General features: G+C 40.3%; 1 protein-coding gene across 1 annotated transcript in view; it reads right to left on the bottom strand.

Annotated features, from left to right (window-relative positions):
• LOC128712623 (WD repeat and FYVE domain-containing protein 3) overlaps window positions 1–12,211 on the bottom strand; it is a 325,442-nt gene that overhangs the window by 198,283 nt on the left and 114,948 nt on the right. The window contains exons 10-13 of the mRNA XM_053807511.1: window positions 10,635–10,814; window positions 10,373–10,551; window positions 9,647–9,823; window positions 9,340–9,557 (exon numbers count right to left, since the gene is read on the bottom strand). Of these exons, the coding sequence (XP_053663486.1) occupies window positions 9,340–9,557; window positions 9,647–9,823; window positions 10,373–10,551; window positions 10,635–10,814 (754 nt within the window). The remainder of the gene's footprint in view (window positions 1–9,339; window positions 9,558–9,646; window positions 9,824–10,372; window positions 10,552–10,634; window positions 10,815–12,211) is intronic.

The raw sequence follows: 12,211 nt of genomic DNA, 5'->3' as shown, positions 1-12,211 counted from the left end.
GTGAAAGCACTTCCCTTGTCACTAACTATTCTCCTTGGATTCCCGAAGAACTCACTCTGATTTCTTAGACGCTGAATCACCTCTTGAGCTGCTGTAGTCTTCGATGGATAGATCCAAACATACTTAGCAAATGCGTCGACCACAACAAATAAATATTTGTATAGTTTATTTGTTACCTCTATTGGTCCAACATGATCAACATGGTAGGTATCGAAAGGTACGTCTCCTTTTGCTATTGGATTTAATAATCCATCACGCTTGCCTCGTTTTCGTTCTGCTAACAAACAAGTTACACAACATTCTACTTTTTTCTTGATTTTCTCAGTTAGGTTTGGGATGTAATAGTTCTGACTAATAACATCCTCTAATTTTCTTACACCGAAATGATCATTCTCATGAACTTTTCTGATTATTTCGCCCTGCATATCGGTAGGTACCACGATCACCTCTCGTCCGTTAACAAATTTCATCAATAACTCCCCGTTCATACAATAGTCGTCATACGCTTGCGTCTTCACCAATTCACGGATAGCTCGAATGCGGTCATCTCTCTGCTGAGCGGTAATCATCATCTCGATGAGCGGGTCACTGGTCACTACCATCACCGGCGCTCTGCTTAATGCATCGACGTGTCTCATTGCCGTACCTGGCCGATGCACTATGGTGTACTCGTATTCCTCCAGTATCAACGCCCATCGGGAAACGCGTGCCGACAGTTCCTTCGCCTTGAATGTGTGTTGGAACGCCGAACAATCAGTCACGATTTTGAACGTAATTCCGAGTAAATATACCCGAAACTTTTGTACTTCTCGCATCACTGCTGACACTTCCAAATGATAAGCACTATAGTTCTTTTCCGCACTCGACGTTTGCTGGCTCATGTAGCATACGGAGTGAAGTTGACCATCATCACCCTTTTGCAGTAACATAGCCCCGAAGCCTTCTTTACACGCATCCGTATGAACTTCCGTTTCTGCATTCTGATTGTAAATGCACAACACCGCACTTGAAACCAAATATTTCTTCAATTGTTCAAAACATTCACGATGTTTTTCACGGAATTCATATTCAACGTTCTTACGCAGTAGGTCCGTTAGTGGTTTCGAGATCAACGCATATCTTTCAATGAATTTACGAAAGTAACCGGTCAATCCTAAAAATCGTTGAAGTTCTTTCGCATTTTTAGGTATCGGAAAGAAATTAACCGATTTTATTTTGCTAGGTGCTATGCGATAAACACCGTTTTGAATCACATAACCTAAATATTCCACTTCACTTTTCAGGAATTGTGATTTCGTCCAATTAAATACAATTCCGCTGCGTTTTGCTACACTCAGCAAATCCTTCAACGTTTCTATGTTTTCCTTTGCGTCACTACTAGCGATGATCACATCATCCACATACACCATTATTCTATTACCCTTGATTAGTTCCTGGAACGCGCTCGCTATGAACCTACCGAAAACAGCTGGACTGTTACAAAAACCAAACGGTGCCCTCAGGAACTCGTTCTGACCCGTGTGTGTTACAAACGCGGTATACTTCCGACTCGACTGTTCGATCGGCACGTGAAAAAACGAGTTTTTCAGATCCAGCGTTGTAAACACCTTCGCCGCTTGAAGTTGGTCGATCTGATCTTCCATGTTGCGCATTGGGAAACAATCCTTTCTAACTTTTCGATTTAATTCTCGGTAGTCCACACAAACTCTCATAGAACCATCCTTCTTGCGAGCCAGAACGACTGGACTTGCATAGTCACTATCACTTTCTCGTATGATGTTTCCCTTCAACCACTCACACAGAGTGTTTTCTATCACTTTTTTTTCTTTTGGAGCGAACCGGCGAGGAGTCGTACGGATCGGAGTATCATCCTCCACAATAATCTTCATTTCTACTACACTGGTTACCTCCTTTACTGGTTCATATTCATCGATTAGACTTTTCACGGTATTGTAATAGCGAGGTGGTACATCGATATCACCTTCCGTGGAACCAATTGCCATTACACTGTTTTCTTCTTTTGGTACTATCTTCACGCCTTCTGTGGTCACTATAGCACCGAAATGTTCTAGCGACGCTCTTCCCAAAATTGCTTCATATGGCATGGTCTGATCTGGGACGACATGAAACGTAACCCTCACACCCAACACCATCGATCGTCATGTTGACGATCGCTGTTCCATATGCTTTTGTTGTCTTTCCCCCGAAACCGGTAAGAACCATCGTGGTTGGCGAGAGTTTTGGAGACCCAATTCTTAGATACGCCTGAACCGATAGTATATTTGGAAGACAACCGCTGTCGAACAAAGCATAGAATTCTATATTCTCGATAGCGATAACAATAGTGCTCTCTTTTTGCACACCTTCTAGATTAACGTTCGAGTTTTCGTTCTTTACATTTCGCTTCACACACTGTTTCGCTAAGTGTCCGAACGTGTCGCACACGAAACATTTCAGACCTCTCTTCTCCGTATTTCTTTTGTCCTTACACTCAGATGCCCGATGCCCCACAATACCACATTGGAAGCATTTCGGTCCTTTGTTCTTGGTTGGACACTCGGCCAGCTTGTGTTCGATACTACCACAATTGAAACAATGATGCTTCTCTGTTGCTCTATAAGACTTATTCGATAGTTTCTTCCTATCGTCTGCCTTTTTGTTGGCTCTTTCCATGTAATCCAGCTTGCTTTTCAACGTGTCGAGATCTTTTGCTTCGTATAATGACGCGAGTTCCCTTGCGTCTGCGGTCGCTCCGTCCGCAATATACTCACACAGACTCACTTCGTCCAACTTCACGACCTGAGCGATTCGCTGCATTGCGTATGTATATTCTAGCATTGTTTCCTTTTCCTTCTTTCGTCTGGCCGCTAACTCTCTGTGCACGTCACTTGCACGCACTATCTTTCCAAATTCCCGAATCAGCGCATCGCGCAACGTGGTATAAGACGTTATTCCACACTGCGTTTGAATAAAACTGCGTGCGGTCCCCGTTAGTTTTTTTCGACACATGACGAATTTCTGATCATCTGTCCACTTCACCATTTTCGCTATGTCCTCGAACTCGCGAATCCATAATTTCACGTCCTTCTTTACATCGTCCCCATACGCATCTATTGCTTCTTCAACATCACGAAACGAGTATACGCGCTTATCGTCTCTCATTCCCCCGCACTGTTCCGCTTTCATGATCGTCATCTTGATTTTATCATCGCTTTCCGTGTCCTCAAAAACTGTCTCGTTTGCTTCCTCTTTGGCGTCGTGCTCAACAATGCTCTTGGCCAGTTCCTCTTTGGTGCCAGTCGTAGACAATCCACGTGATTCGCATTGTTTTACGATGCCGGTGCGAGTAAAGTCACTCACCAATTCCGCGAACTTTTCTGTAGGATCCATGATGTTCTACTACCGCGTATAACTGGCAACAAAACTACGCAACACTTTAACAACTTTCCAACAATTCCACACAATTTGTGAAATAGTTCAACGTCTCTCCAACTTGTTCAACAACTTTTACAACTTAATCACGACGATGTACTTCACATCATCCAAACCAAATCACATCCCGGTTGAGCCCCCATGTAAGATAAAGAGTAGAACACCACGATGAGAATCACACAGAGCGGATCTGTTTTGCCACTTTATTCGTCAAGCTCCTGTAAGCGACTCCCTCCACGAACTGCTATCCTCTCTTTTTATATATTTCACAATTTCTCTTTCTCTTTTAGTCCGCCTCGACACTCACACCACATATATGCATATACAACACTGAATGCCATTCAATTTATAATATTGTTATGTTTTAGAAAGGAATTTGGTGATTTTTTCATATATTACAGCAAAGGTTTTTCAAAACTGGAAAATTCCTCGAGCGAAAATAATAAGGTATTTATTACGCATATGATTCCTGCGGTATTACTTTAAATACTGTGCCCAAAATGAATTAAGTTTAAAATTAAAAATATATCGAATAAAAGAAAAGGTCCCAAAAAGGGACCGTAAGTTTTGAGAGATGCGGTGCAAGGAGATTGAGCCGAAGTATCCGTGGGTAGGAGAAAAAGGGCTCGCACCAAAGGAACAGTTGGCGGTTTCGTATTAATTTCTAGCAGAGGACAGAAATTGATTTAACTTTATTGATCCGGACTCGTGATGTACGTGTACGTAGAATAAGGCTTTGCTAAATGGAGCTGTCGAAGAAGTCGCTGACGCTGCTGGCTGGACTACGCGGTGGTTGCTGTTGTACGCAGAACGGATGCGCTTGACAGCGCATTCAGCCCTTTTACTGTTGTCGGGAACGGACGCAAGTTTTACACGCTACAAAACAAATAACAGATTACCGTATCGCTAAAGCCGAAGGGTCAGTGACTCCCATATCAACCTGTTTTTTACAAGGAATTTAAAATCTCCTTAGACACCCTTTCGGGGATATGGGATTTTTACCCAGTAAAAAGATCTCCTGTACCCTGATGCACCCTGAAACACGATCACCTTGCAGTATCACTTCGTGACAAGGGCTGTGCTGTGGCACACACACAAATTTTCCACATAGGATCTATTATCGAGACTTCTATGAACAACGTAAACAACTTGACGCGCACTAACGAGCATACAGTGAAAACATATGGTCTATGAACTATTTTCCCAATCACGAGTACCAACTTCAATACACACGACACTGAGAAACACTATGGTGACGCATGCGCACTTAACGCACTTAACACTCACTTCACAATTGCAATTAGGTTTGGCCTATCAACTGCGCTTCACACCTCCAACGTCTTCCCGCCTCACTAAGCTACAACGCTGGTACTAGCTTCTCCAGCATTTTCCGAATCAATACTTCCCTGCGGGAAAAATCATCATACTTTCTCACTCTGCCTTACTAACAATTAAATCTGTCAAAGCAAGATAGGATGATGGATTTGTTCCGCAGGGTTGTACCGCCTCCCATGATTCTGGCTTTTCCAGCATAAGCTGGAGCATGTTCATCTAGCTCATTGTTGACCCAATGGTAGTGTTCAGCTCACTTCGCTCACTTTTAAACCTCGGATAGTGGAAGTGGAAGCACATGGTCCGGAGTTTCATCCATTATCCTGCATGTTGGGCACCTTGGAGAGGTGGTGTGGTGAAATCTGTTCAAGAAGCTTCTGCAGCCAAGACCAGATAGGAACTGGGTTACAAAGAAGTTTACTTCTCCGTGGTTCCCTCCTACCCAAGACCGTCAAGGATTAAGTAGTACATCCATTTTCCCTTTGTTGCAATGATCCAATCAGTATGCCATTTCCACATACAAAAATAAAGATTGCAAAAAAAAAATTCTTCGACTTCTTTGGCCAGTGTGGCGAGGATGGAAATCGAAAAGTCTTCCTCCGATGATGGGTTTATCCCGGTGCCCATAAAAAAAATCAGCCATACAAGAGTAGGCCATTATTGTGAAAACATCCGTTGCGACGGTAGTCTTGACGTCTCCGGATGCATCCTACCATCTACCATATGATAGGCAGAAGCACCGCAGTTACCGAAAGCGGAATATGACAGCACAAACGTCAACACGTGGTGAAAACGCGCTCCTGTTGTTTTCGGAGGAAAAACATGCAAAACTTAACAAAGCAGCTACGTACTGCGATTTAAAATTAATATGACAGTGCATATTAGTGTTTAAAAGCCGAAAGCTGAGTCTAAATCGGATAATAAACATTAAAACGATCGATACAACTACAACAACGCATGGTGTCCTGGTGGTGCTCCTGGTGTGGCTCCCGGATTGGTGAATGTCGTTCTGTGACAGTGTGTGTCATATAGTGAAAATGAAAAAAAAAACGCGGCCAAATCGGTTAAAATTAGCCGAAACAAATTACACTAAACACATTGACGAGGCACATGGTCCAAATGACAAATTAGCGTGTGTGTGTGTGTGTGTGTGTGTGCGTGTGTGTGTATTACTGAAATATTGATCCCAGTTAACGAATCATGTCAACTAATACAATTAACGAGCTACCTAAGGGAAGCGGACCGTAGATAGCTATATGCTACATGATCCTGTTGACAAACTGAAGGTATGAATCGTGATTTGCGATCCCGCACGACGACAGTAGTCGGGCGTAGAGCGGAGGGTCGGCAGCCAGCAATCCCACATGACAAAAACCGATGATTTCATATTGACCTCTCGTTTTTTCATCGTTTCTTCTCGTTCTAATTTAGTGATTTCGGCCGTTCGGGTGCCGCGAAGAGTTTTTTTGTTGATGTGTTGGTGTAAAATTAGTAATTCGAACGATCAGAGTTCAATTTCCGATCATCCAACCCAACAAGCCCAAAAAATGCAAGAATCGAATGAAGAACACACACATGCACACAGTCCTCGTTCAGTCGACAAATTTTGTTTGGAGTGCAAGATGGACGCGTTCAATTTAGTAGTGAAATATCGGAGCGGTGCATTCCGAAAGGTAAGTAAAAGCATTGTAAGATGTTCATGGCATATTCTTCGCAGCTAATTTGAGTCACGTGTTATTTTATGTGTTTCAGATGACGAGACACGCAACAATCACACGGCCGGTGAAAGGATTAAACGTCACCAGCCGCATCCCAAGTGACAAAAACCGATGATTTTATATTGACCTCTCGTTTTTTCATCGTTTCCTCTCGCTCTAATTGAGTGATTTTGGCCGTTCGGGTGCCGCGAAGAGTACTTTTGTTGATGTGTTGGTGTAAAATTAGCGGTCCGAACGCTCCGAGCACAATTTTCGATCATCCCACCTGGCAAAAGTAACTCAAATTTTTACTCTGAAATCGATCTGCAATCGATCTTAGGCTGAGCACACACGGGACGTCCACGTCCTGCCCACATCCACACCAACTTCGTGCAAAGCCGAACATAAACGCCTATCCTTTACCGTACGCACGAGCGAGACAGCATTTGTCGTACGATCAAGCCCGTTATGCTCTGTACGAGTCATTCTAATAGTTATTTCCGATTCCTCTTTCACTTCGTGCTTTGTGGACGCGTCCACGGCAGGACCCAATTTTTTTTAAATTTTTGTATGACTTCGTGGATTTCGGACGTCCAGTGGACGTACGTGTGTGCCCAGCCTAAGGCCGAGCCTTGCTGTTGTAGAGTAAAAAGGATGGATAGCAAAAAGATGGGTTGTGATCGAACCGTTGTGAGAACTAGGAAGAAAAGCATTGTTTTTTTGGTGATAGAATGTTTAAATACCACAAACATATTGCGAAGCGGTTCTCGACATTATGATGTAACATTTTTTTATGAGCTCAATATTTGCAATGGTTTATCTGAAACCTACATAAAACATTTAATTATATTCTCTGTACATAATAACATATAATTATATACTAACAAATTTTAGACTAGGCGAAATAAGCACTCAAAATGCTCGGTATTACGGATTTTTAACATTTATCGACAGAAATAGAAGGTTTAAATTTTCGTATTATCATTATCCATTTCAAAAACAACTATTAGTTTCACAGAAGAATGTTTATCGATTTCTACAACACTTTTTTGTCTAACATCAGCATATAAACGTATTCGTTTAGTTCAAAACGCAAAGAAAATGTTTATGAAAGGAAATAGGGGGTAAGATCCTAGATCCTCTCTGAATTTTACGTATGCTTCTATCCGTAATTATACTGGGTCAAAAACTTCAATACGCGGGGTTAAGTACAAAGTTGAACACTTGCCTTTGCGACATCCTTTCAAAAGGCAATGAATTTCGATAATGGTCTGGTTCAAACAAGACAGATCAGTTACTTTGGACTTCCACAAGGATCCTGTTTGAATTCCATTTTGTAAATTTTTTATACGAACGACTTAGATTGTTGCCTGGAGCAACACCTTACGGCAATTGACAGACGACGATGTTGTCTCAGTCGCTAGCAACTACATCGCAGGTCTCCAAAGTCCTTTGCAAACAACGCTTGACAATTTACAGGTGTGGGCAAATAACCTAGGTATCGAGTTTTCCCCTGAGAAAATCAAAATGCTTGTTTTTTTTCGTGTCATTACGATAAATACACAGCGAACTAATGTCAGTTTCGTTGTCATCTGTAACAACCAGTTACAACTTACAACTATTAGTAGAATATTTAAAGAACTCGTTGAATGTATAAACGAGTGTGCCCTTGAAGCCCAAACAAGGGTATCAAGCAAGCTCCTTTAGCATACATCCTACTCCTTGGTGGGACAGAACTGTCGAACTGCATTTGTAGCGAAGAATCAGGCCTTTGGTCAATATAGTCACCATGGTTCCAATCCAATGTCTAATATAGACACCATGGTACTGGAACAAGCTGAGAAAATTTGCTACTTAGTTTTGGCAATTAGACCTGTAATTTTTGGCTTACTAGACTTATTTTACTATGTAGCCGAATAGTCAGTCATTGCTAGGATTGGTCCGGATGAGATTTTGAACTGATCCTGTCGTGTGAAAACCGGCGCCACCACCACAGCCCTGTAACGCTGCAGACAATTGATGATCAAAATGAATCTTTAACAGAATCTCTATTCCAACGATTCATGAAACCACCTAGATTCATGAATCTCTCCGCTAACATGATTAAACCCTTTGCGCTCGGCACGGTTTCGAGTATGATCGACCACCAACTCAAAATCACACAGGGCCGGTCTTCGTATGAGAGAACAGTCGTTATATCTGTTCCAAAGTTGCTTGCAATTTTTTTGCCCATCTTTTTTTTCTTTGTGTTATACCTCGTCATTCTAGGAATCGTTTTTAGTAGCTGATTTGAATATTTCGTGTTTCTATAGTTTCAGTTAAAAATTAAAAAAAAATAAAGTAATTTAAAATAAAAAAAATTCTTTGCAATATATTTTTAATTACGAATCGAAACGATTTGTATGAGGACGTAGGAAAATCGATACATATGATGTAACTTTTTATTTTCTTAACAACATTTCGCCCACATCGATTCTTAACAATCGTTTAAAACAATTTAGTTGCAGCGTTTATGAGCATCGGGAAATAGCTGTGAAAACCACATTATTTTATTATACCATACACCATATGGTTATACCATACAAAATTAACCAAAAATTACAAATTATTAAATAATGTTATAGGTTTTCCACGCCCAAAAACCACAAATCAATCGAGCGTGCGATGTTTTTAATACTGTACATATAGATATATTAAAAAAAAATTTACAAATAAATATCCCACACTGCCTCAATTAGTAAACCTACAATAGTGTTTTAATTTAAAAATAGTTTTTAAAACTGCTGCAAGGGGTATGTATGAGTTATAGTAACTTAAAGTAACCAAAACTGGTGATCTTTTAAAATATATGCAGTTTTAAATAATACAAACATCTTACCTTAACGATTCGTGATTCATGTCATTTATTGCTGTCTTGAAAATATCCGCGTAAGCATCCACTGCCGATTGGTTTACAATCGACAAATCTTGCCAAGGTCGTTGAAAACTGGCATTTGCAGTTTCGCAACTTAAATCAAGTGGGCATTTTTTAACCGAATCATTTCTAGAAAAGCATCCCATGTCTCTGATAGCTTCCAAAAATAATGAGTCGGCAACCTGTTGATGATTATAATGTTAGTAAGAATAAATAATAATTAGAGAATGCAATTGGCGAATAAATGATATCCACTGAAAATACTAGTTACCTCATTTTGGAAATACTTGGCATTTGCTGGTTCAAATCGCATTGCAGCACTGAGTGTTTGACATACGACAAGAAACAACCGAACATGAATTTTGCTGGGACCATCAGAGGATTGTTTTTGTCCAAATCGGTTCTTTAACAAATCCAACACATTGACTACGTACACGAACCCGCTAACCTAAGATTGAAAACAAAATGATTAAAAAACCATTATATGATAATAAAACCCAAAACCATAACAATGCGAAAAGTGTCAGCTATAGTAATAAACTCAGAGCCAGAATCAAACTTGAAAGTGAAGGTTGCACCAAAACAAAAATTATTAATAATTTTATTACTGCCGTGATCCTAAAGAGCGGAAACACAATACAAGGAATTTGTGGGAAGGAACACATTCTAATTTTCTTCCTCGAGTTGACGACAGGGCCTTAAGAATCCGCCAATTGTTGTTGGTAAGTTTGTCACTTGAAGTTTGGACCTCTAAATAACCACTTAATCCACTTTAGTGCTCAGTAATGCTAGATCCAGATCCAGAGCCTCTGCGTAGCAATACTTTTGTAGGGACGATAAACGTAAACAATTTTTCAACTAACTGTCACAAAAGTTGCCATGGCTACTTGTCATTTTACTCTATATGCAGCGACCATATGCATGTATCCTATACTGAATTTGTGCTAAACTTCAAGCGTCACATTAATATAACTAAACAAACGTAAATAAATTTTACCTTTCGAAAAACTGTTCTCGTGCGATGACTTTCCTTCAGACATTCAATCAATAACTGTAACACACGAATCCGCATCAATACAGTACATGAATGTAGTTCAGTTAGTGAGTTGATTGATTTCAAAAGATGTAACATATCATCTTCACCTCCAACAGTTAACACAAGCTCTTTAACCATTCCTAAAAATATTTAAGATATATATTAACTACATGCATGTATAAACTTCTATAGTCTACGTACGCAAAATAATGTTAATACATACTCATAACAGCTGGACAGTTAAATTTATATTTCAAGATGTCGTATATACACTTGTTGCCTCCACTATTTTTGAATATAGACGTATTATTGGAATTCCCATTCAGTAACTGCACTAGGACTTCTATTACTAGCGTTCCCAATATTTCTTGCTCATCCGTTACAATCGGTAGTTCTGCAGTTTCTAAAGATATAAAATGAAACAGAAATAAAGATTGATCATATTGAAATCATACGAACGAAATAATACCATCAGAGAACGTCAAATTCAGAGAAAAGCATACAGGCGTGAAGTAAAACTGCGCGTGCGAATGATGGGTTTTAATGTCAACTAACTATTGCTGCTGGGTACGCTCAATACTAGAAAATGCTCCTGTCATCTAGTCGCCTGTCTTGGGGCGGCTCGGTGGTGTATTGGTAGCGGCACCGGTCTTCCCAAGATAGGACCATCCCGACCAAACCCCCGTACGCAGGAATGATTATCCTGCTACGGGTAAATACAGGGTTTACGAATTTACTCGGCGACAGCGGAGCTTTTCCTTTAATCGATTCAAACAGAACTAACAAGATCCAACATAGATCCTGAATGATTCGCACGAATTCGATCCATCTCAAATAGAAGTTGACTCTTTTCCTGCAATACTGAGTGTCACTTTTCCAACGCTTCAGCATGGCAAGCGTTTCGTGATGGTTTTGCCCACAGTCGAATAAAAAAACTCAGCCGTCGCCAAGTAATCTTATAGACCCTGTAATGTCAAAGAAAGCCAGAAATGACAAGCGTAGACTTCTTGAAGTTGTTGTGGCGATGATGAAGAAGAATATCTGGTCGCTTGCTAGTAAGTGATGGATAGGATTCATTTTATTTCATACATGTTTTATTGTGTGCCAAGGGTTTAGCAAATTATGTAATCACTTATATCTAAATGAGTGTTCCGGGTTGGCCGTTCGGCGTACGTGTCGCTCTATTTGGTGGTTGCTTGTACAATAATGGTAAATTTACGCATCAGAAAATAGCCGTAGCACTAAAACAGGCGGTAAAATAACGGTAACACTGCCCCACTGAAAATATTCATAAACTAAACCGGTCAACAAAAAACGTCACAACAAAAACAAACAGTGTGTGACGTGCAAAGCGTAAACGCTGTTCGATTTCAACATCCCTTCCATTTCCATTCCCGCATTCGTGATTCCCCAGAGATGAATGAATCTCTCCGGATACATAATTTTGGATTTTTTTTTAATGTTTGCGTCCAAAATAATACAATTCTGTATTAATGCACTTAGATATTATAAGCACTGCTATCATTCTTAAAGCTAGATTGCATAACCGTAGTTTCTACAACCGCCTACCCGTGTAAGTTTAGTACTTTTATTTTAAAATATCTTTCGTTTCGAAAGAAATACGAAATGGAAATTCATGGATTGCCTAGAAAACCATGTTTTCATCGATTTCGTAGAGAAACTGGTTTTCATAGCATGTTAATATTTTTTTTTTAATTTCTTTCTACTTGTGCCCATCATCAACAACCACCTACCTGGTTAGGCCATGCATGTAGGAAAGAAATCAAGTGTAGAGTAAAG

Source organism: Anopheles marshallii, chromosome 3, assembly GCF_943734725.1.
Source record: "Anopheles marshallii chromosome 3, idAnoMarsDA_429_01, whole genome shotgun sequence".
Lineage (NCBI taxonomy): Eukaryota > Metazoa > Arthropoda > Insecta > Diptera > Culicidae > Anopheles > Anopheles marshallii.
This window is presented reverse-complemented; position numbering and strand designations above follow the sequence as displayed.